General features: G+C 41.6%; 2 protein-coding genes across 23 annotated transcripts in view; one reads left to right on the top strand and one right to left on the bottom strand.

Annotated features, from left to right (window-relative positions):
• LMO7 (LIM domain 7) overlaps positions 1-21,428 on the bottom strand; it is a 193,793-nt gene extending 172,365 nt beyond the window's left edge. For 3 of the 20 annotated variants that reach the window (XM_060636935.3, XM_060636932.3, XM_060636942.3), the window contains exon 1: positions 21,277-21,410. In XM_060636935.3, the coding sequence (XP_060492918.3) occupies positions 21,277-21,336 (60 nt within the window). In that variant the 5' untranslated portion in view covers positions 21,337-21,410. Of the gene's footprint in view, positions 1-21,276 lie in introns of all 20 variants that reach the window. The other 17 variants (XM_060636933.3, XM_060636929.3, XM_060636934.3 and 14 more) reach the window with 12 other exon arrangements.
• A 104-nt stretch (positions 21,429-21,532) lies between these two features.
• Positions 21,533-25,906, top strand: part of LOC132681975 (uncharacterized) — a 44,630-nt gene continuing 40,256 nt past the window's right edge. For 2 of the 3 annotated variants that reach the window (XM_078432804.2, XM_078432805.2), the window contains exon 1: positions 21,533-21,963. In XM_078432804.2, the coding sequence (XP_078288930.1) occupies positions 21,680-21,963 (284 nt within the window). In that variant the 5' untranslated portion in view covers positions 21,533-21,679. Of the gene's footprint in view, positions 21,964-22,495; positions 22,654-25,906 lie in introns of those variants that run through there. The other variant, XM_078432807.2, reaches the window with a different exon arrangement.

Below are 25,906 nucleotides of genomic sequence, written 5' to 3' on the forward strand. Positions count from 1 at the left end.
GCCCACTAGGAGTCAGAGGCACTCCCTACTACAGCTGTGACAACCAAAAATGTCTCCAGATATTCTGAAACATCACCTAGGGGACAAAATCACCCCCAGTGAGAACCAATACTCCAGAAAAATAAGACTATCATTGTGGTCCAAAATTCACCCAGAACAATATAATATTAAAGAGTGATGCTAAGGGGTGCCTGGGTGGCTCGGTTGGTTAAGCATCCAACTTCGGCTCAGGTCATGATCTCAGAGTTTGTGAGTTCGAGCCCGTCAGGCTCTGTGCTGACAGCTCTGAACCTGGACGGAGCCTGCTTCAGATTCTGGGTCTCCCTCTCTCTCTGCCCCTCCCCTGCTCACTCACTTTCTTTCTCTCTTTCTCTCTCTCTCTCTCAAATAAACAAACATTAAAAAAATTAAGAAAAAAAAAAAAAGACTGATGCTGGTTCATGTATAGACTGTTGACTCAAGAAGGGAAGAGAAAAGGAGGATCCTGAAGTCTAATCTTCACAAGGCAGGTCCTCACACTGCCAGTGTGGCCGTCCTGAACTAAGCTTTTTCACAGCCAACCCAACCGCTGTAACCTTTCCAAGAACCCATATTTTACATCCAAATAAAATTTGTTGGCTGGGGTTTCTCTCCACTGGCTCTAACTATAAATGTTCTATAGTCTACTGACCACAGGCTAAACATGGCCTCTCAGAAACCCTAACTAGGACAATCTCTCAGTATACAAAAGATGCCTACATTTATTCCAAAGTCGTAATATAAGACAAAATGTTACAGTCTAGGTTTTGAAATATAAAAACAGCTTTATGCATTAAATATGCTGAAATTTTAAAAAAAATGTAAATCTATCCCAAAGGTGAATAATCATTCTGAATTGCTGGAAAGATGGCCAAAAACATTATAAATGTTAATAGTGCATCTAGAGAAAGACTAAAACATTTTTACATACACCAGGAAGTGGTAGTATATTAAATACAGCCTTCCTTTCTCTCTCAACTTTAAACCCATCTATCTCTCCTGGATTCAGCATTACAAGCAAGAAGGCCCCCAGAGAGAAAACAAGAGAGCTGTCACAGGACTATCTCCTTCCAGTAGGAGAGAACTGGGGACCAGCAGTGGAAGAGCCCCAGGTAAGCCTGTGACCACAGTGGCTTCTAGGAAGAAGTGATGCACAAACAGACCTGGATCCCCCAGGGAATAACAGTAGCAGTTTCCATGGCCCCAGGATCAGAGCCAGTAGGGATGTGACCCCTCTATGCAAGGGTACAAGAGCATAAAGAAACCCAGGAGCAGAGGAGTTTCCTGTTGGTGTCTCCAGATAGAACAAGAACCTGCCTGCAGACCCACTGCCTGCCACATGGACAGAAACCACTAAGCCTCCCCCGCATAAGGTGGCCCAGAAGCGGGACCTGAGCTGCAACAAGGAGACAAAGAAAAATAACCACATACCTGCAGTTTTTTGTAACTATGTGTATATTGCATGAACTTAAAAAAAATAGCACATGAGCTGAAGAAGCATTGGTACTAATAAGTTTAGAAGCCTCAAAAAAATATCAGCCACAGAGCAAAACTAAATGAGCAAAACTAATGAGATGATAACTAAACAAATTAAGATCACTATACATTAAGTGATCCGTGCAATCTCACCGAAGTTTGTACCTGAGTAACATATAAACACCTCACATTTATGGTGTCAGGCTGTGAATTATCTGTTGACTAATGATGCCAGAATTACAAATCTAAATTCACAAGAATAACAGAAAACTATTTATTAGCATCTGTTATCAGAGATGTGGACTATACTCCCGGAAGTCACAAAATACCTGAGCCATTACAGACTGCTTCCGGTTGTACTGATGGCTATCCTTGTCTCACTGAGCATTTCTTCCTTCCAGAAGCTACACATCTAAGTCACTATCTAAGGCTCAGGTCTCATTCAATAAGAATGTATAGTACATATAAAGCACTGGATTCATTCAACATTTTTCTTTCAGGAAATTTCTATTGAGCCATCATCCAAGCTTCAGGCACGGTCCTGGGTGGTTGGCACCTGTTCTTAAGAAGCCTGAGGCATAATGTATACAGCATGATGACTGTAGTTAATAACTATCGTTAGCGTAATAATGTATCGGATATTTGAAAGCTTAAGAAAATATATCTTGAAAGTTCTCAACACAAAAAGAAAAGGTTTGTAACTATGTGAGGTGATGGATGTTAACTAAACACTGTGGTCATCATGTTACAATATATACACATATTATTTTATACATTTTCAACTAATAAAGTTATAGGTCAATTATATCTCAACACTGGGAAAACATAAAAGAGTACAGTTTTACTAACTAAAAAAAGAACCTGGGGGCACCTGGGTGGCTTAGTGGGTTAAGCGTCAGACTTCAGCTCAGGTCATGATCTCATGGTTCGAGGGCTCAGCCCCCGTCGGGCTCTGTGCTGACAGCTCAGAGCCTGGAGCCTGCTTTGGATTCTGTGTCTCTCTCTCTCCCTCTCTCTCTGCCCCTCCCTGCTATGTCTTACTATCTCTCTCTCTCGAAAAATAAATAAATATTAAAAAAAAAAAAAAACTCAAAAAAAGCTTGTAGCAAAGACATGTAACTGTTGCACATGATGTGCCGTTCTCATTCAGGGATGTGTTCACAGAAGGAGCGTCCTAGGGAGCAATAGAGATGGAGGAAGCCACCGGAGGACTGACGCCAAGGTCTTGGCAGGTAGCTTATTCCTCCTTGGACAGGCTACTAAGGCTATCTTCAGCTTTCTTTTCTGTAGAATGTGGTTGTTAGAAGTGACTGAAACATAAGTACTCAATATATGTTAACTTCCTTTTTTTCTTTGAAAGACAAGAGTTTTTGGTTTTGGGGGTTTTTTTTGGAGGTTTAAGAAAAGAAAGTCATTTATTGAATACTTATTATGTGCTAGTCACTGTTCATTTTCTCCCCCATACCCTGCCCTCCAGGTAAAGGAGAGTGTGAGACAGCTGGGGTGGGGAAGGCACAGGTGAGGCTATGACTCCATCTCTGAATTAACAGCTAGAAACATGAAATTTATCACCCACGACTAGCAGATAATGCAACATATGGCAGAAATTCTAACCCATCTATGGATTTAGTTTATCTTTCTTATGCTCATTTTCTGCTTGTCCTGCATCCACTATCCCTTTGTGATTTAAATTTTGCCTGATTACAACGTGTGGATTTAAGATTTATATGAGCTCTCTCAATTCAAATTTATAAGGTAGGATTTTTTTTTAATTTAAATAAGGTGGCATTTATTTTACTTGTGTGAAACTTGTCTCAGCAATAATTGCAATCTTTACTGAATTCATGTTTTTCTACTCTTTTATTCTATGATGTACATCAATTAAACACACACACACACACACACACACACACACACACACACACACACACACACATACACACAGAGGACTTCTGTCTGGTTAAACACAATAAACCGGTTATACATTTCTTTCCATTGCCTCCCCAAATCTCACCAAGATGACAGCACAGAAGCTTGAGGTATTAACTCACAAGAACAAAGGGAATCTAAAAAGTAAAAGAAAACTTTGAACAAACTTTTGGAAGGTGGAAAGTAGATGAATGAAGTGTTAGCTCACTGAGCAGAATGGGGGAAATTTCAACTTCAGGACACATGTGAAGAGATGCTACACAAGCAAAGCAGGCAAGTTTCCTCAGAAAAGAGAATCTGGAGGTGACAAGTCCTTCAGGTAGGGAGGGGTAATGAGGAACGTGGTTCCATACAGAGAAATTGGTAGACAATGATCATCAGAGGTTTAAAAGAAAATTCCAACTTAAAAGAGACCAAAGCCAAAAAGGAAAAACAGAAAAGGAATTTTGGAGAGACAGAAACAATGAATGGAGTAAGAGGGGGAAAATATATATATATAATATAGTATCTTCAGAGAGCAAGACACTGGATTGCCATAAAAAAGCAAAATGGTACATGAAAGGAACCATCGGAAAATATCTGTAGCAGGGACTTTAGTGTCAACCCAACATTGTCAACCTGTTCTTCCTTAGTAACAGAAACCCCCTATTATTGGAGACAGTGAGATGTCCAGCTAGAAACATTTTCCAGACTCCCTTGCAGATAATTGTGACCAATGAAAAGTAACTAGAAATATTTAGCTGGGACTCCAAGAAAGTTCTCCTTTGTGCCACTAGCAGAATTTCCTTATGAGTCTTCACCTTGATCTCCTTATGGCCTGGACTAGCCACAAGCACAGATGCTTGACACTTTTTAGTTCCAGGTCATGCCAAATGCAGAGCCGCTGGTCACATCATAAACTTGTGTCCCAAATTAACTCACCCCAAAATGCAATTATCCCCCAAATTATTTCAGTTCTGCGAAGGATTTTAACATCACATTGGCCATGATGAGGACAGAGAGGGTTGCTGTTAACTAGAGTGAAAAATGAAACCTGAATTTTAAATGATTTGGTAATAATCAAGGAGCCAGAAACTCATCTGGAATTTATTAAGCCAAAGTAGATTCATTTCCTTACACAAAAAGGATTACTGTAAATTGCAGTGTGACTGTCAACCACATTCTTTTACCAGATCGGAGGCCAAATTTCAAAAATATCAGCTATTTGGCAAGCTATACCTTTTAGGACTTAAATTTTCCACGTCTAAAAATGTTTGCAAATTGGCTTAAAAACAGGCAGTATAAACTTTATCCTTTGAATAAAACACCTAAAACTGTATTTTCTTTCTTCATGGAAACTATAAAAGCTTCTCTTCACCAAAATAGCTCATTAGGCTCATTTTTAGTAAGACATCATAAAATGTCCTTGGAAAGATCTCACAAGTGCATCTTCCAAATGGAATACAGCAGGAAAACTAAATTAATAAGATGACTCAAAGACACACACACACACACAAAACATGAAAAAGTAAAGCATTAAGAATAATTGAGATAACAGAAATGTATGGAGACTTGAAAAAACAATTTATGTACAATACATATGAGAAGAAGCAGCTTAATGCATGGAATCTACATACCCTAGAGTCTAATCTTGAACTTCAAATAGACAGGAGCTAAGTGGAAGGAAGCAGGGAGTATAAGAACATATGGCAGTGTTTTCAACAGAGCAATAAATATGGAATTCTCCAACTTGAGAAGTCTCAGGCAAGTTGACTAGCCTTAGATTTATTAGTCCACTGACAGAATTAATAGCAAAGAGGTGCTAAAATGGCTCACATGCACATGTGGATCCCCAGAGAGAAGACAATGACAGAAGTACCATAAAGAAACAGAATTCATTACTCTTAAGGCATTTGTTCATTCCAACCTCAAGTTCTCATAAAGCATTATCACAGCTTAAGAACAATATAAAAAGGGCTCAATAAAAACCCATATTCACAAATCAGAGGTTAGGAAAAACATCAAGTTATCTAAGTGCATTCTGGGATACACACACACACACACACACACACACACACACACCCTTAAAAATAAGCCATTTCTAGGGGTTCCTGGGTGGCTCAGTCAGTTAAGTGTCTGACTTCCTCTCAGGTCATGATCTCACGGTTCGAGGGCTCAGCCCCACGTGGGGCTCTGTGCTGTCAGCTCAGAGCCTAAAGCCTCTTTCGGATTCTGTGTCTCCCTCTCTCTCTGCCCCCCGGCTGCTCGCACTCTGTCTCTGTCTCTCTCAAAAATAAATAAATAAACATTAAAACACAAAAAATAATAAAAAAATAAGCCATTCTAGGAAAGGCAAAAACAAAAGTCATCAATTGGTCCTCATTTCGGATTATATACAGAGTCAAGAATAATAATAATAATAATAATAATAATAATAATAATAATAAGGGCACCTACCATGTGTTGAGTGCCTACGCATATTCCACATCTTTTCTTCTAAACCCATCACCACCTTGCAATCCTCATTTTATAGTTCTGGGAATTTGGGTTTAGGGAAGCTTTATATTCTGTCCACGGTCACACATTTTACTGCAGCAGCCGCTATATGCCAGCTAAACCTAGTCAGTATTGCCCCAAACCCTGCCACTCTTGCCACTACGCCACGCTGGACCAAAGAGAAGAAACAAAGACACAGCATTCCGAAAACGTTCATCTGCATGATAACTATTTTGTGTGTATATTTAAGAGAAATGCTTTATCTCCTGATCACCTTCTGTTTTCAGATTAACATGATTTTAATTTTCTTAGAGTCACTAAATCGAAACTATGAAGATACTTTTTTCTGAACATTTGAAACAAAATATCTTCCCCAAATTATTGTCAGCTAAAATCCCTGGGGACAGGAGAGACATTTTTCCCAGTTTATGGAAGAGGAAACTAAATTCAGAAGACTAAAGTGAATTCCTGATGATGTTCAACACACTAAGAGTACTTTATATAGCAGACCGCAATGATTCCTTCAGACCCGTTGTCCGACAGCATACTTCCCCTAAATACGAAGGCTTTGTACCTCTGACAGATCCGGTGATACCAACTGCGCTTAGGGGACGGTTTTGCTAACACAAGTTAATAGCTTGCTTGACACAATGTTGGTTTCTTGGTAGCTCTTCCTACCTCTTCTCTCATGGCGCTCTTGCGCCTACACTAAGACTTTCCAGAAGGATTTTCTGAAGCTTCATGTGGTTCCCACACTAACACTGTCCAGCTATACTCTTAACAAGTGAGAGACTAACTACTCTCTTGTCAGATGCAATGGCCTTTGTTCCCACTTTCTTTTCCCACGATCACTTCTTCTAATCCAGAGCACTGTTGATACTCCTCTTCCTTTCTTTCAGGAAAACAATGTTTCCTTAAGATTTCTGACACATTCCTGGTTTTCTGCCTAGCTTTTTGAACATGACCTCCCCTTCCACTTCCTTTCCACTTAAGAGAAGACATATCCCAAGGCCCAGTTCTTGATCCTCTCTGTGATATGGTCTTTCCCCTCCACTGACCCATTCTGTCCCCAGAATTCCACCATCACCTGATAGAGCATTTCAAGAAAAAATTCAAAGTCTGTATCCACAAATTGGCCTTGTAATTCTCACTACCTTCAGATAAGCACCTTCCACAACCAGGGGACTACTAGTTTCATTGCCCTACCAACAGGGCAACCCAATGGACCCTGGCCGATGATGGTGGTCCTTTGGACCACCAGCTCTTTCTGGTCAAGCTCAACAAGGACTTTCTCTATTAGCTTCCAAATGCTTTTCCTATCCTCAAAATCCCTGCAGATTTGCTGTCTAACATGGTCACATTTATTCCCATGCTGTTCTTGGGCTTATCTCCTCCCTGTCAGGGCAAGCCCCAGAAAGAACCACGATAGCACGTACCCTCACCATTCCCCCCTCTCCACACACACCCTGCCTCTAAACCCATCACATTCCAATAGCAGGAAGTTGTTCACATCTTACTGTGAATTTACACATTTTATACTAAGTCTGAGAACTTTCCTATGCTTTTTAACTTAGCTCCAATCTTGAAATACAAAACAAAAAGAGAGAGAGAGAGAGAAAGACAGAGGCAGACACATGGACTATCTATGGAATAGCTAATAGCACAAAAGGGTATGTATGTGCCAAAACTGCACATACAACTATAACAGAAGGAAACAGAGGAAAGTGAATGAAGCAGTTCAGCTTGAGTTTTTCTGTTAGAAAAAAAAATCTAACTTCAAATACTGGTTCTATCAGTATCAGCTGCATGGTACTGGGAAAAAAAACTTCATTTCTTTAATCTTTTCTCATCTGTTAAAAAGTTATATTTATAAATTTTTAATTTATTTTCATTTTTTTAACGTAGGCTTCATACCCAGAACGGAGCCCAATGCAGGGCTTGAACTCACAACCCTGAGATCAAAAGTCGGACAATTAACCGACTAAGCCACCCAGGTGCCCCCCCCCCGGGAAAATATATTTATAAAAAGAACAATATCACATAATTCATATGACACCTAGGAGGAATAACGTTTTTTTAAAAAACACGTTAAGAAAAAGTCAGTTTGCATCAAAACAGACAATTAGTTTCAGCTTCCTTTTTCCCTCATTTCTGAAAAAAAGCTCTTTAGAAAACTTCCACTCCTCAGTTTTATGTGCCATTTCAGAATGATTCCTAAAAAAAACCCAAAAAAAACAAAAACAAAAAAAACACACAAAATTACAGCACTTTGGAAGCATGAGGTAGGCCTCTGGTGTTTGAGTGGGGCAGAGAAAAAAACATTCCTATTCCAAATTCTTTGAATTATTTTCATTTATTTCTAAAAGGGTAAAGTTGTGTTATGCTTCATTGTCTCAAATTAGTCTCTGGGTTCCTACTCAAGCTGGAGGATACTATTCAGTGAGTTGTGAGATCTTTTTCATGACAAATGCCCCAAAGTTGCCTGGTAAAGTACTGTCCCCAGTGCAGGATATTCAGCTAAGGCAGCTCACTTTCAAATGTTCTGTTTTATCTTATGATACTTATTTACATTTAGGCATCTTTACCATTGGTTGAACAAGGTCAATTTCCCTTGCTTCAAACCTGCTTTTTTAAAAACTTGCTTTGAACTTACTCAATATGGAACTGAAGTTTAAGAAAAGCAAACAAACAAACAAAAAACCTAACAGAACAAAACAGCTTGTTTCATTCAGTGAAGCACAGCCAGAGTCAGTCAAGTCACAGGATTAACAACATGTCAGGTAAGACATTTGTTGATTCGTCCATTTATTTATCCAACAAACATTTACTGGCATCTACCAAATACCTGGCACTATTTAAAGCTTGAAAACAAGGTACACCTTTGCACATAAGGCACTTACAGATTCTAGTGACAGTTACAGCCAATCCAAAAAAATATAGCCTATGAAAGCAAACGATAAGTGCTACAAAATTTGAGTGTGGACTGACAAGATTGTTATTCTACAGAGAGGAAGGGGAGGAAAGGGAGGAGAAGGTATCATTTGAGCTGAGACCTGAATAAGTGAAAGAAATGTATTCACGCAGGAGGAACAGCAACACCAAGGCCCTAAAATAAAAACATCTGCACATCTGAGGAATAGCAGGAGGTCAGTATGACTAGAGCATGGGAAGACAGTGACAGCAGATGACATGGGCAAGTGGAACTTTTATTAAAAAAAAAAGTTTTTTAAACAAAAATGCAGATTTTATTCAAAATATAATAGATAGTCATTGTGGGGGGAGGAGAAGGAAGAGTCGGAAATGCAATCTCTGGTTTACTTTTTTTTATTGAAGTATAATTAACATGCAGTGTTATATTAGCTTCAGGGGTACAATATAATGATTCAACAATTCTCTGCATTACTCAGTGTTCATCACAGTAAGTGTACTCTTGGTTCCCTTCACCTATTTCACCCATTTCCCCCATCCACCTCCCCCGTGGCATACCCAGTCTGTTCTCTGTATTTAACAGTCAGGTTTTGTTTTAAGTTTGGTCATTTTATTTCTTAAATTCTGTATGAGTGAAATCATATAGTATATGTCTTTCTCTGATTTGTTTCACTTAACATTATACCTTCTAGGTCCATCCATGTTGTTGCAAATCAATGACAAGATTTCATTCTTTTTATGGCTGTATAATATTCCATTGTATGTATGCCATATCTTCTTTATTAATTCATCTACTGGTGGACATGTGGGTTGCTTCCACAGTTTGGCTATTGTAAATAAGGCTACAATAAACATAGGGGTGCATACATCTTTTCAAATCAGAGTTTTTGTTTTCCTTGGCTAAATACCTAGTAGTGGTATTACTGGATCATATGATAATTCTATTTTTAATTTTTTGAGGAAGTTCCATTTTGTTTTCCACAGTGGCTGCACCAATTTACATTCCCAGAAACAGTGCATGAGGGTTCCTTTTTCTCCATATCCTCAACAACACTTATTATTTCTTGTCTTTTGGGGTCTAGCCATTTTGACTGGTATAAGGTGATATCTCAGTGCAGTTTTGATTTGCATCTCCCTGATCAATAGTGATGCTAAGCATCTTTTCATGAGTCTGTTGGCCATTTGTATGTCTTATTTCTAGCTTACACTTTTAAAGAGGAATCTGGCTATTATATTTGAAGCAGGGAGGATGATGGCTATGGTAAGAAGTGGTCAGATTCTGGATATATTTGAAGATACAGCCAACTGAATCTCTTTATAGACTAGATGTGGAGTGTGAAAAAACAACAACAACCAAGAGTCAATAATGACTCAAAGCTGGGGACCTAAGCAAATGGGTTGAGAGTGGTGCCATGTACAAAGATGGGAAACACTGGGGGAGATGAGTAGGCAGGTGATAAGAAGGGGGAGAAACTCAGAGGTTTTTTTGGGAACAAAGTGGGATGTGCCTACTTGATCTACAATTGGAAATCTTCAATGTATGTGTGTATACATGTATGTGTGTCACACACACAGGGCAGGGAGAGAGGAAAAGAGAGACACTGTCAGTACCAGGAATACAAAAAGGAAGTCATCAGCATATAGAAGGTATATAAAGCTATGGATTTGATAATATCTGCTAGGGAGAGATTATAGACAGAGAAGGCATGGGAAGATGAACCCAGGGATACTCTAATACTTACTGATCAAGTAATCAGGAGGATTAAGCAAAGGAAAATCAGAAACATCAAGTAAAATGGGAGAAAAATCCAGAGAAGAGTTGAAGGAAACGTTTCAAGAAGGAAGATGTGTCTGTGTCTAATGCTTTTGATAGACTGACAATACTTTCTTCGGACACTAAGGTAAGTTCCAAATTGATTGCATACCACTCAAGAAGGCAAAATGTTTGCTTATTTTCTCCTTCCTGTGGTAGAATGAAAGACTTTCAACTCTAGTAAGAAAGAATTCCAGAATCAAAGTTTATAATAAGGAAGGCAATGAGTGTCCTTCCTTGAATATTATGAAATTGTGGTATAACAAAACAAGATCTCTCCTTCCCAGCTCAGACATCTAGATCAAATTTCAACCTTGTCAAGAAGAGAAAATCTTTCATCATGGTCTTTTTTCCAGTACTTACTAGTACTGAATTTCTAGTACTACGAGAAATTTCTAGTATGCCATGGACTACTAAAATGTAGGTCAATAAGAAATTGATACTTTTGGGGGTGCCTGAGTGGCTCAGTTGGTTAAGTGTCCGACTCGATTTCAGTTCAGGTCACGATCTCATGGATCATGAGACTGAGCTCCATGTCAGGCTCTGTGCTGACAGTGAGGAGCCTGCTTAGGATTCTCTCTCTTCCTGTCTCTCTCTCTCTCTCTCTCTCTGTCCCTCCCTGGCTTGTATGCATTCACACACATGTTCCCTTTCTTGCTTTCTCTCTCAAAATAAATAAATATTAAAAAAACAAAGAAATTGATACTTTTTGTAAACAGTCTTATAGAAGAACCTAATAGATATAATTTATCTCCTGTTGTAGCTCAAAGTATAATTCAATGCCATCATATAAAAATGCTTCCCTTTTACAACACTTTAAATGGTTTACTGAGCATTAATCTGGTCACTTAGATATAGCAGAACACATAAATCTAAAGTGTGCAATTGTTCAGGAATGTCTATCAGCAATTCTATAGTGTATAAAATATTTGATCACCATGTGCTTTCCAGGCACCAACATCACAAGACAGAAGCTGCGTTCTAGTGTGAAGGACTTACCATAAACAGAAAATAGTTTATCTTACAGCTTCAGATAGAATGAGCACTGTCTGACCAGTGTTTCTCTGAGACAGTAGAGTGTAGTGATTAAGAGGGCAGGGTGTGGAGTCAAATTGCCTGGGTTCAAATCCCCAACCACCACTTAGTAGTTTCAGTGTTTCCTGAGAAAATTATTTGACTTCTCAGTCCTCTTTTTTCCTCATTGGAGAGAACACCCTGGTCCTAACAGTCCTTCATTATTAAGGTATGCAGGGACAATACACTTGCCCCCTGTCTTGCACATGTAGAAGGAAGTACTAGTTGCTTTAATTGTCAGTTACTCACCTTCTCGTGTAAAACCTTCACAGCCTATTCAAGTCAGCCTATTCTGGCATAGGACAGCCCTTTGTTTATAGAAACATCTTCAAAATACTTGATACTAAGGTCTCACTGTACCCGAACAGTTATTACCAGTGTTGCCCTTTGAACCCACATAGAATTTTTCTAACCTCTGTCCTTATGACAATCCCCACTGTACTTAAAGACAGACATAATGTCTGTGCACCATCATCTAATGCACGCAAGCATCAAACTGATCCTCCTCTACACAGAAATGAGAACCGGTCTTCGAGGACCCTATCAGGGAGGATATTACAATCTTTGGAAAGACTGTTTATGGGACTGTGTCATGATTCATCTGTAGAATTTGCTAATGCCCGTCTACTTAAAGTGGCAGATTGAGTGTATTAAATCTCTGTTCCCAAAGTCGTGCACAGATGACAACTCTTTTCCTTATTAAGAGCTTTGAGTACATCAGAAATGTTTTAAGAAAACACACACACACACCCAATAATTACCTTCCGAAACTGAAGACTAAGTAGAAGTGCACATATTTTATCACTCTCCTCAAGCTCTAATATACTCTTTGACAGTTAACAGTTTTAAGGAGATCTGCAAGCATTAAGTAAATAAGCCAATCTTTTGACAGGACACAAAACAGTCATTCCTTCAACAAGCATTTGAGAACTTTCTGCCAGGAATTATAGGCTACAGAACAACAGAAACAACGCAGTCTACAGATGGTAATACATGAGATTGTCTTCCCACGACATCCATTTTCTCCAAACTAAAAAGGTTGGACAAAATTTATTAATGTTGCTTTGTTTTTCTTAACTAACATTCTCAAAACTGGTACTTTTAATTCAAATGCATTATGTTCGCCAGCAGTTTAAAAGTGAAGGAGGAGGTAAAAGGAGCTGGTTGTCTCCATAGGAGTCCCTTACTAGCCAAAGCACTCTTGGCATCCAGAGAGCGAGCCCGCTAGAGCCCTACACAGAACAATGAGACCCAAATGAACCAGATGAAGCAATACGCTCCCTGCCACACACTTGGGACGTTATTCCTCTCAGCCTAAGAGAGGATTTCTGTGTTTTATCAAGGGCTGAAGGAATATCGAGGTGCTCCACTCCTCAAAATGGACAAACATTCCATTCTCCATAATTTTGTTGAGAATTCAGAGCGTCTATCTCCAAACAGCCCCCAAAAAACCCAAGACAACTCAGGAGGCACTTCCTTAAGGACCCCTACCATGCCCATGACCTTGGAGATGTGCTTTAGCAGGCCAGGGGCCCTCTGAGCCTTTTGTGACTGCATGCAGAGGAGCCAGAACCCTCCGTGTTCCAGGGCCATCCTTTCTCACTGGAGGAAACCCAATGTATTATCTGTTACATAAATGTTTAGCATCACCAGGGATCTGAGAAGAGGGAGAACATCATGCATGTTTCATCCATTTATTTAGAGAAAAAACACAAATGACAATTTCCAATTCTGGCCAGAATTTGGAGAGCATTAATATATTCATTTATATATACCAGAATGTATCAACCTCTACTCATGGTTGCAAACTAGCACAAAGCTTTCACAGGGTAACTTGGTGAGGTGTCAAGAGCCAAGAAATCATTCATTTCCTTTGACCCAGTGAGTGCACTTCTTTAACTGGTTTGAGGACACTCCATTTTATTAAAGGTACAAGTTCTTGCTCTTCCCCTCATGTTAAGACAAAGCATATTTCTAGCTTTCAGTACACAGGTACGTTGAAAAGATCCAGAATAACACTATACTGGAATCCTCCTAGTTGCCCAGGAAACGCCAAGACATGTGTGTGCTTATACCTCCTAGAGTCAGGCTATTTTAATGGCATCCCTGCCCTGGTTTCTATTTGTATGAATCAGTTCCTTCTCAAGAGGATTTTGTGAGTACACACTCATCTCTTGCCATCCTTCCTGTCATAGAATTTTTTTATTTTCAAATAAAGATAGTGTGTTCACGTAATAGTAAAATGCTACATGAAGAGAAAAGGAACAACTTGACAATCATGATATTGCTTGGCTGTTCAAAACTACAGTAAGAAATCTTAAGATGTTAGAAATCAAAAAGGTGGTTGCCTATAAGAGGGAGAGACTCAAGTGCCCTTCTGGAAGGGAACTTTGTTGAGTGACAAAAATGTTCTATAAGTTGATTAAATTTCTGGCTACACGGGTGTAAAAACATTTGACAAAATTCCCACAACCGTACATTAAAAATCGGTGCATTTCTCTGCATGTAAAGATTACCTGAGTAAAAATAAACTACTCTCAGCAACTTCTAAAAGTTGTGCTGCAGAGAACTTGAAGCTCTTACGCCAAGTTATAAAGTCACAAAGTGGGCAAATGTGTTCGCCCCGCTGCAGCTTGATGCAAATGCTGCCTCTCTGTGAGCTTACCTGACTCCCCAGGCCGACTCAGGCTGCCCCCTCAGTGCCATCACTACAAATTGTGCAAATTTCTACTACTACAGCACTTATCTGACAGTGCTGCTGGGTGTGTTTGTAGGTCTGCTCCTTGCGGGGCATGCCTCCGTCTGGAGGTCCAGGAAAGAGGATCAGAAGGTGGCATTTGAATCAATAAGCCCAGCAAGTGTCCAGTACAGAGTAAGCACGTAATAGGCAATTTCTGGATAACACATTGACTGAATGCAAGTCCCCATGAGGGACAGCATTAATCAGAAGGCAGGAAGAGAGTGCCATGACTCAGGAGCAGGGCTGGAACAGAAGAGAAAATGTTAGGTAAACAGGCAAGTACACACGGCTACTCAGATGAAGGCATATCTTGTAGCCAGCTGGTCCTGACCAAGCAACTAACTGCGCAAGCAATGAACTCAGCTTTAGACCCTGAAGCAAGTTTCTGCTGGGAGAAGAAATAAGTTCTGGTCCTTAAAACCCTATTTTTAAGTTTTGTTAAAGCTGTAGCCTTCAGATTATACTTCCATTCAACAAGCACTTACCAGGAACCATGCCAAATCCCTGAAATAAAGATATTATTCTGGGGGCACCTGGGTGGCTCAGTCAGTAAGCAACTGACTTCGGCTTGGGTCATGATCTCGCAGTTCGTGCGTTCAAGCCCTGTGTCGGACTCTGTGTCTCCCTCTTTCTGACTCTCCCCCACTCGCACTCTATATCTCTCTCAAAAATAAACATAAAAAAAAAAAAGATATTGTTCCTTCCCTCAGTTATAATCTAATATGGAAAAAATGGATAGAATTATAGCATGAGTGCAAAAAGAGAGATCTACACGAGGATAGAGGGGAGGAAGGAATGGGTGCAGTACAGGTGTGGTAGTTCAGAAAAGGCCCCACATAAAGGCTAGTTTTAGCCCAAGCATAGAGGACTGAAGAGGAGTAATGGGTATCAGGCACACAAAGACGAGACTAACTGGCTCCTTTTACCTTCTCCTTCCTTTTTAAACAAGGAATAAGGCATATTCCACACATGATAACCTAGAGGTGAGAAAACAGCTTCCTGTGTGTGGGCAAACTCAAGCAAAGATTAGGAACAATAATTGGTTTTTGGTAAGCATGTCACTTAACTAACACAGCCACCATGGGAGGTCAAGAAAGAAAACAGAGACCTAGTGGGTTTAATTAAGCAGCAGAACGAGGACTTGAACCATGATTTGTTCCCAAACCAGTGAGGGTTTTTTCTTCTTTTTTTTTTTTTTCCAATTTCATTGAGATATAATTGACACAGAGTTCAGTATAAGTTAAAAAGTGTAACACATAATGACTTCACATACATATATTGTAAAATGTTTGCCACAGGAAGTTACAATATAGTTACAAAAATAGTTTTTTCCTTGTGATGAGAAATTTTAGGATCTATATTCTCCTAGCAATTTTCAAATATACCATACAGCAGTGTTAACCATAGTCATCAGGAATTGGATGAAGTGGTCAAAAAGTATGAATTTCCAATTATAAGACAAATAAGTACTGGGTATGTAGTGTACAAAACAGTGCTCTTATGGGGCACCTGGGTGGCTCAGTCCGTTGAGCGTCCAACTTTGGCTCAGGTCACGATCTCGCAGTTCAAGAGTTCAAGCCCTGCCTCGGGCTCAGTACTGACAGCTCAAAGCCTGGAGCCTGCTTCAGATTCTGTATCTCCCTCTCTCTCTCTGCCCTTCCCCAACATATGCGCTCTCTCTCTCTCTCTCTCTCTCTCTCTCTCAAAAATAAATAAATGCTAAAAAAAAATTTCAAAACAGAGCTCTTAATCTCTATGCCACCTGGCACCTAGGCAAACAGTTACAGAGAAAAGATTTAAAAAAATAGATATATAGGCAGAGATGAGATTGTAAACAGCTGTAAATGTTATGGTATTTACACTGTGAAGATGTGAAGGTGATAGACTAAAATCTTGGAGCGCCTGGGTGGCCAGCCAGTTAAGCATCTGACTCTTGATTTCAGCTCAGGTCATGATCTCAAGTCAACAGGGAGCCTGCTTGGGATTCTCTCTTTCCTCTCTCTCTGCCCCTCCCCCTGCTGGTATATTCTCTATCCTCTGTCTCTGGCTCACTCTCTCAAATATAAATAAACACTTTTTAAAAATAAAAAATCAGAAAAAAATAAGTGAAATCTATTCATGACTCCCCAGAAAAGAAGGAACTAACAAAATCAGGTTTTTATTTTGAAAAAATAATTTTGGCTACAACAGCTAGTATAAGAATTGCTTCTTAACAATTAAATTTTTTTTTTTAATTTTAACTGTTTACTTATTTTTGAGAGAGAGAGAGAAATAGCATGAGTGGGGGAGGGGCAGAGAGAGAGACACACACAGAATCTGAAGCAGATTCCAGGCTCTGAGCTGTCAGCAGAGCCGGAAGCGGGACTCAAACTCACATACTGTGAAATCATGATCTGAGCCGAAGTTGGACACCCAACTGACTGAGCCACCCAGGTGCCCCCAACATTTAAATTTTTAAATAAATTTTTACCATCATAGTATGTCCAGGTTTAATACTGTTCCTTGAAATTATACGAAATTACCAAAAATTCTTCTATGAATTTAGGGACATTTTCAAGTGAATGTTTACATCATTCCACATACATTTGCAAAGCAACAGTACAAATCCATGAAACCTTCATTTAGTCCATAGATAATGCTGGTGTGCACTGAGGACACATATATCCCAAGCAAACCCTTTCAAACCAGATCACAGGTTGGGAACCACTAGCAGAAAGGATGCAGTTTACAGAGAAAGAGGGAAACCACTTAGAAAGATTTGGAGGTGCATGGAGAAACAGACTAATTGGAAGTAACTGAGGAAGGAGTTATATTCTGGTGCCAGGTCTGGCAATGAGCTCAACTTGGCATCCTTAGGTCCTTCTACAGGATGATGGTGATACTGAAAGAATCAAACTCTGAGATAACAGGAAGCACAGGTAAGCAAGGAGGTGGTAAATTAAGTTAGTCTGTTCTCCAGCCATGAAAATTACTACCGTATATAAACTTCAACCTAAAGAGCAACATTAACCCACAGAATGGAAACTGGCCACCAACCAATGCAATGAGTGATATATCCAGTTTTCAATCTCATTGGTATTTTGTCTGTTCACTACAAAGACTTTTTAATGTCCCAAAACAGAGAGACAGAGGCAAGTATTAGGTGTAGAAAATTAAAAGGTGCTCCAGAAAAAGTTTAAAATTAGAGGGTCTGGACAGCACTTTCTACTTCATCACCTACTCCATGACCTTGCTGGAATTAAACTTCCTCTCTGCCTTTGCCTTTAAACTACTATGTTATTTGGTTTTAAACCAGTGTTTAATCATAAACCAGCTCTGCTACATTATTAATATTCCAAACAGCATTTCCAACCAGATAATAATCCAATATCATTATGTTGGATTAAAGAGTGCACATTCCTACATTTGCTTTAAATTGAAATGTTAAACTAGCCCCCCAAAAATACATACACTCTTAACCATTTAAGCACAATTTAAAATAGCCATAAAATTTTAGTTGGTAGAATAACAATCACTGGCCCTTGCCCCACCCTTTCACCTTCCCCTCTCAAAATAAAATAAATAAAACTTTAACTCTGGTTGTGGGAAATAACGTATTAGCTATCACAAAAGAATGGAAATGACAAAGAACATACTAACATGGACACTGGCCGTCACTCAAAATTTTACAAGGTTATTGGAGTTCCTCAACCTTGGGTTAGTCAAAGCTGCAGCTGAGAATAAAGGCAGCAAAGTATACCATAGAATACATATATGTTTATATATATGAATAACCCACATATGTCTCAATATATGTCGAGAAAAGTACGGTAGAGAAAATGGAGCAGGAGCAAGAATATTAGCATGCAAAAGAAAGAGTTACACCATAATCTTCTTCACTTTCCAAAATATGTTATAAGATACACTTTGGAATTGATATTTTATCTTTAAATTAGGGGTTCTCAGAATTAAGAGGGGATTGTGGCAACAAAGGAGTCATCCATTCTGCTTCTTTTGGCAAGAACAATGTTTTAAAATATGTGCTTTAGTTGTAAAGGCAAAGCTAAGGAGACAAACAAATTTGGACACTAACTGGAGAAATAAAATAAACCTAACAGTAGGCACACTGCTGTCACTCTGAATGCCCAGAGCATGCCCAAAGTGTACATGAATATGTAAAACGTTCACATATCTTCAATGAGCATACTGCCTTGCTCCCAGTGGCAGGAGGGGAAAAAAAAATGACTTGAATGTTAATTTCATTAACTATATTATAATGATATGGCAAAGCCTTTAGAAAAATTGTCTCTTGGGGCGCCTGGGTGGCTCAGTCGGTTGAGCGTCCAACTTCGGCTCCAGTCATCATCTCACAGCCTGTGGGTTCAAGCCCTGCATCGGGCTCTGTGCTGACAGCTCAGAGCCTGGAGTCTGCCTTGGATTTTGTGTCTCCCTCTCTCTCTGCTCCTCCCCCACTTGCAGTCTGTCTCTGTCTCTCAAAAGCAAATAAACGTTAAAAAAAAAAAAAAAAAAAAAGGTAGACTGGTCCTCATTACTTTTATCAGTGGCAAATTGTTCCCTATTTCAGAGATGACAGCAGCTATGGGTTGTTTCTTTTTTATGAGCTTGTTATTTTCTAGAGTTTTGTTCATTTAGTTGTTTTTTTTAATACTCCGTTTTTTTTAATGGATTTCAAAAATGACTACACTTATATAGCTTATTGGGATTGTTTTGGGTCCTACCATGTATTACTTATTTTTGACCCTTATTTACTGATGGCAAGGTAAGCTCTGCTCTTGTACTTGAAGAGACAGGCCTTCTTTGAATGTGTTGGTAGTAGGAAGCAAAACAGTGATGGGTGGTATTGGAAATGATTTTGGAGAAAAGAAGACCAATAGGTTTGGGGCGCCTGGGTGGCTCAGTGGGTTAAACGTCCTACTTCAGCTCAGGTCACGATCTCACGGTCTATGAGTCGTCTATGAGTCGAGCCCCAAGTTGGGCTCTGTGCCGACAGCTCAGAGCCTGGAGCTGGCTTCCGATTCTGTGTCTCCCTCTCTCTCTGCCCCTCCCCCACTCGCACATGCTCTCTCACTCACTCTCTCAAAAATAAATAAACACTAAAAAAAATGTAAAGAAAAATGGTCTCTCTGCTAAAGATGAAAAAAACGTGTTTAGAGGGGACGTTTGAGAGTGGGAAGGTGAGCACATATACCCTGCACTATGATATCTTTTACTGCAACACACTTCCCTAGAGTTTGTTAGATGCAAATTTCTCACAGAAAGCCTACACCGTCATGAGCAAGCTAAAACAAACAAGGAATTTTTTAGACTTCAAAAATCTGTATACTAAACAAGGAAAGTGTGAAATCATCCATATTCATAGATTTCCTGAAGCAAATACAGAGCACGCAGATACCAACACGGCACAGGAATCAGGTATGACCAAAAGTGTCCCCATAGTTCTTCCCTTCTCTCTCCCTCCGGCCCTAACACTCAAAATCAAAAAGGCAACTTTAATTTCTTTTCTAAAATTATGAAGAACAAATCCTACTAATGGAAAATTACCTTTGGATGCCCTGGTCTTTCAAAGTTTATGAATGAGGGAAGTCATTTCTCTTAACTGCACTGCTGGAATTTTCCCACTCTCATTTCAATTCAAAATACACTGTTTATTCTTCTCTCAACCCCTGCATACCCTCCCCTCACACCTTCCCCCCACCCCAACCTTCTAAATCACCTTCAGACTAGCTCAAAGTTTCAGTCCAAAAAAGGACATCAACAGCTGATTTCTTGAGCCCCCTACTCACATTTCACATTCCTTTATTTACTGTTAGAAATGGAACACTGAAAGTTTATTCTCTTCTTTCCCCCCATATATACATTTGTTTTCTTAAGGACAAATTAATTCTTCTTAAACATTGTGTGCTTTGGGAATTCCTAAATATGCTGTTTCTTCCCCCCCCACCCCGAATAATCTTTAAACCTAATCTGCATTTTTAAATACCTTGAATAAGCCAGCACGTGGCATCTATAACTCCTAAATAACTGCAAGGCTGGTGTAGGCAACAATTTTCTAACAAGCGGTGGTTCCTGACTCACATCTGTTCTGAAGACTGCCTTAGCATCATTTAAAAAGTCATCTTTTTCATCCAGCAGAATAGCGGGTACAACAAGTCCTGGTGTTAACTTTTTTACAGATAAGTGCAACCTTAGGCGTTGACGAAGAAACCTCCTAGAGACCATCTCCATTTCGACGGGGGGAAAAGGGAATGGAAGATCTTGTCCCTAAGGCACAAGCGGGGTCGGTGAGTGACCCCAGGAGATCTTAGTCTCATCAACGCCGACTTTGAATAAGTAAAAACCTTGTCTCCAGATGCCGCGAGCCAGAAAATATCTCTCCGGATGCGACTTTAGCGTCCAACTTCCTCCACTCACCCTCCCACACCACACACACTAAATACCCTGCGCAGGTAAGTGTCGGGCATCCCCACTGTAACCATCGCAAAGAACCGCTCCGGAGGACGCGGGGCCGGCTCTGACCCTGTGCTGACGTGGTCTGGCTCACAAGGATGCGCGGTCCCCGAACCCAAGAGAGCGAACGCTCGGCTCTGCACTGAGCCCTGGCAGAGGAGCTCTGGGGAAGCCAGCGAGGCCGTCGTGGGAAGGGCAGCACTAAGCTCAGCTGGACGTTAAAAGATCAGAGAAGCAGGACTTGCAAAGTCCCCCAAACTGCAAAGCCAACCAGCTGCCACGCGCCGGCGCAGGTCCCGGGAGGAGGCTGGGGCGCAGATCGGCGGGAGCGGCCTCGAGGCCGCAAACTCGTGCGGAAAATGGTAAAGGCACTCACCTCCACCCATCTCTGGGCCTCGGCGAACGCCAGGGCGCAGTCGGCCCCGGCCTCCTCCATCCCTTCCAGGACTAGGGTAAGAGGGAGAGAGAGAGAGACGCGGTGAGTGCACGGAGGGGCGGGGGGTCCCGCGCGCGTCTGGCCCCGGCGCCCGGCCTCTGCTCAAGCTGCGAGGCTCCCGGGTTCTCTTTCCCTTTGTTGCGCTCTGCAGTTCGCTAAAGTTTCGAACCCACGAGAACCTGAAGACGTGGCTTCCTCTCAACTCCTGAAAACAACCCCGGGGCTCCGGGCAGCCGGACAGGGCGCGGGAGGTGGACGGGGGACTAGAGGCGGCGCGTCTCACCAGCCGGGCAACTGTTTGGACTTCAAAAGTCGCAGCGCCGCAGCCGCCGCCCTCCCCGGAATGGCCCCGCCCCAGCCCACCCCGCCGCCCACCGCGAGCCGCAGAGTCGCCGCTTCCGTCCGCCCCCCCTGCGGCTCCCCGGGGCTCCCGGCCGCAGCCGCCTTTGTGGTCAGACTGTCTGGGCCAGGGGATGCCACCGGCCGCCAGGAGGCCGTGGCCGAGGCCACGCTCCCGCTCCCGCGCTGCCCGCCCAGACCGCGGCTCCGCCCCGAGGGACGGCGCCCCCACGCCCGCATCCTTCCAGCCTCTGCCCGCCTGGCCGCCTTCCATGTCCCGGGGCCCCGGTAAGAGGCGTCCCCTCGGCTTTCGGCCGCCCGGCCCGCCTGACATACCAGAAATAGCTGCACACAATTGCACCTTTCCGGGCCAAGAAACTTCCCCGGTGGAGGAGCGCGGCCCTCCGCGACGCGCAGCCGCCCAGCCCGCCGCCCTCACCTGCGGCCGGAGCCCGCCGTCCCGCTGCGCGCAGCCCCGCAGCCAGGTGCGCGGCCTTCCCTACCCCAAGTTCTCCGCCCCCTTGTGCCGCCCGGGCCCTCCTGGCGGCAGGTGGGGGTAGTGGCCCGAGCGCGTGCCGCCCATTTCCCCCCACACTAAGCCGGCCCCGCTCCTCCCCGCTTCCAGGTGGGTGAGGTGGAAGGGACCTGGATCGCGTCGCAAAGGATGCGAGCGGGTGGCCACCTGAGTTTCTCCCGCGCTCACCCCGAGCGTCGGTCGGTAGGGTGACAGGGTATTCAGTGGCCGCAGCGGTCCTGGGTAGGTCCGGGGCTGGAGGCTCGGAGGCTCAAGGCTTACGTGAGTTCTCTCTTCACACGAAAGTCAGGTCTTCGGAAAGGCATGTGTTCGTTGGTCTAGTCTCCCTGGGACCTCGCTTGAAACTCCTGAAACCCTGTTTAGGCCACATGTTGATGGCGTCACCTTTGGAGGAAGATAAAGATCGGTTCTTACTCCCGTAAAGTAAATAACCCCTTACTTTCGTTTTTCCGGTTGATTGATGCCGTTTTTCATCATAAAGAGTAAACAAGTACGGAGCAGGGAGACTAGTATAATGAAAAGCTAAAACCTAGCGCCTATAGTTAACAATCGTTTGCATTTTGCCTTATTTGCTTATCACCTTCATTTCCTGCTTAAAGATAGATATTATTATATTTCACCCCAAAATAGTACAATATGAATCTCTTTTTTTAAAGGACACTTGTCTACAAAATCATATTACCATTTTCACCTCTAACCAAAGCTAACAATTACCCAGTGTCAATTTATACCCAATCCGGACTCAAATTCCCCCACTGATCCCAAAATGTCTTTTACAGCTGTCTTGCTCAGAACAGAATCCAAACAATGACCACACATTGCATTTGGTTGCATCTTTTTTTAACCTAGAATAGCTTCCTCTTTCAATGCCCCCAACCCGCTTTTTTATTTTTTATGACTGAATTTTTTCAAGTTTTTATTTTAATTCCAGTTAGTTAACATACAATGTTCTATTAGTTTCAGGTGTACAGTGTAGGGATTCAGCACTTCCATACATCACCCTGTGCTCATCAGGACAAGTGCCCTCCTTAATCCCCAGCACCTATTGAACCCATCCCCACACACCCCTCCCCTCTCATAACCATCAGTTTTCTGTATTGAAGAGTCTGTTTCTTGATTTGCCTCTCTCTCGTGCATTCTTTCCCCCTTTGCTTGTTTGTTTTGTTTCTCAAATTCCTGCTTTTTTTTAAGAATGGCATTGTCTTGTTACACAGACTCCTATGTACTTCTAGTCCAGGAGAAGGACAGACATTCCCCAAGCTTCATAAGAGTTATTGTTACTACAGTTACTATGTACATATACTACACTGTTTAAAGCTACTGCTCTGTAACTTGACCTAAAGCTATGGGGGTAACAGCCCAGGTTGGTAAGAACCACATAGACACGAATATGAATGACTGCAGTTACCAAGTCACCGGACACGCTGAGCTTCAATTTCCTCGTCTGAAAATTGTGCTGATAATTACAACTTCAAAGTAAATAAGGTTGTGAAAATTAAATAGGATGGTGTATGTAAAAGCCTAGGGCACTGCTTGGCATAGGAGGACACTAAATAAATAATGGTTATTTCCCATTAGTCTCTCTAACAGTAGTGTGTCAAATATGGATTTTTTCCTTATAAATGGGGATTTCATTTATTTGCTCAAGTATTCCCATTGCCCATTTGGTTTCAAATCAGCTCAGGCAGCAGCCATTTCTGTCTCTTTAATGATGCAAATTTGCAAGTCAGAAGACCCAAATCCAAATCTTTGCCTTCTATCAGGCATGAGAATGAGTGTTTTAACCTTCTGGAAAGATTGAATCAGCCCTATAAAGAAAGTAACCTACCTTAGGAGTTTACAATTAAATTCACAACAATAAAACATCAAAAATATTACTCATTTTCCAGGAGAATTGGAGATACTTTCATTATTTAAAAACAGTACAACTGTCATGTGTTATAGGTTACCGATGAACTGTTGGTGGGAGAAAGTGGTACAATCTTTCTGGAAGGTAATTGGGCAATAAATATTAAAAAGCTTTTTAACTATTCATGCTCTGTTGCAGCAATTTCACTTCTGGGAATTTATCCTAAGGATATGAAGGAAGATCTATGTGCAAAATGAGCATGTGTGGTCGACACAGATACACTAGCCAAACCTCCCTTTAGAGGAGGACTATGGTCAGCAGCCAGCCTGCATCTGCCACCTCCTTGAGGTCGGCCTTAGCTGCAGACCTCTTCTGAGGTCATGGTCCTCCCACAGTGGCTCTCATCTGGTGATTGAGTGACTGTACTTAGAAAAGCTCAGTCATCTCCACCTAAATGAGTTGAGTACTTCTGATAGGTGCTTCCCATAAACATGAGGCCAGTGTCACAGTTCAGCTTCTCCCTTGCTCTTTCCTCTTCATTGCACAGGGATCAATCGCTAATAAATACCTGCTCTTCTAATGCCATTTCTGGAGGACTAAACCTTTGATGGCAAGAAGCATTCATTAAAAATGAAAATCCCAAAACAATCTAAGCCAACAACAATAGGGACAGTGGAGTAAATCACTTTTCTTCCATACAGTGAGATATTACACAGTCATTAAAAATGTAAAAGGCGGGGGGCACCTGGGTGGCTCAGTCGGTTAAGGGTACAACTCTTGATTTCGGCTCAGGTCATGATCTCACGGTTTGTGAGTTTAAGCCCCACAAACTCACTTGGAATTCACTCTCTCCCCTCTCTCTCTGCCCCAACCACACTTGCTGTCTCTGTCTCTGTCTCTCTGTCTCTGTCTCTCTCTCTCTCTCTCAAAATAAACTTTAAAAAAAATGTAAAAGGCTTGGGCACCTGGGTAGCTCAGTAGGTTGAGCATTGGACTCTTGGTTTTGGCTCAGGCCATGATCTCACGGCTTTGTGAGTTCGAGCCCTGCCTCTGGCTCTGTGCTGATAGCACAGAACCTGCTTGGGATTCTCTCTCTCTCTCTCTCTCTCTCTCTTCCCCTCCTCCTCTCACGCTGTCTCTGTCTCTCTCAAAATAAGTAAATAAACTTTTTAAAAATGTAAAAGGCAGAGCACCTGGGTGGCTCAGTCCACTAAGTGTCTGACTTCAGCTCAAGTCATGATCTCACGGTCAGTGGGTTTGAGCCCTGTGTCGGGCTCTGTGCTGACAGCTCAGAGCCTGGAGCCTGCTTCGGATTCTGTGACTCCCTCTATCTCTGTCCATCCCCCACTCACATTGTGTCTCTCTGTGTCTCTCAAAAGTGAATAAACGTTAAAAAAAATTTTTTTTAATGTAAAAGCCTATTCAGTGACACAGGGGGATGTTTAAAGGTATATAGTGAAGTGGGTAAAATAGCAATGTATAAAGCACCCTAATTTGTGATTATATTTTTAAAATGCTTATTTTCTCACATAGAACAAACTAGAAAAAAACTCCACTTAAATTTTAATGCCAGCTATTTTTAAATGAAGATATGGTACTTCTCTCTCTTTTACAATTTTTTTTTTAGCAAGAGACATATATGTTACTTTTATAAACGAGAAAGGAGACGTCCAAATATCTTTTTTGACTATCTCATCCCACAAACTTCAGCTTCCTCCTGCCTTCTCTGACTTGGTAAATAGTACCATGCCTAAAATTTGGGAACTGTGCTGGACTTCTTGTCTCTCACCCCCATGTCTACCCCAATACTGCTCCTTTCCATTTATTTCTTAAATCTCTCTCCAATT

Source organism: Panthera onca, chromosome A1, assembly GCF_046562875.1.
Source record: "Panthera onca isolate mPanOnc1 chromosome A1, mPanOnc1 haplotype 2, whole genome shotgun sequence".
In the NCBI taxonomy this organism is placed as follows: domain Eukaryota; kingdom Metazoa; phylum Chordata; class Mammalia; order Carnivora; family Felidae; genus Panthera; species Panthera onca.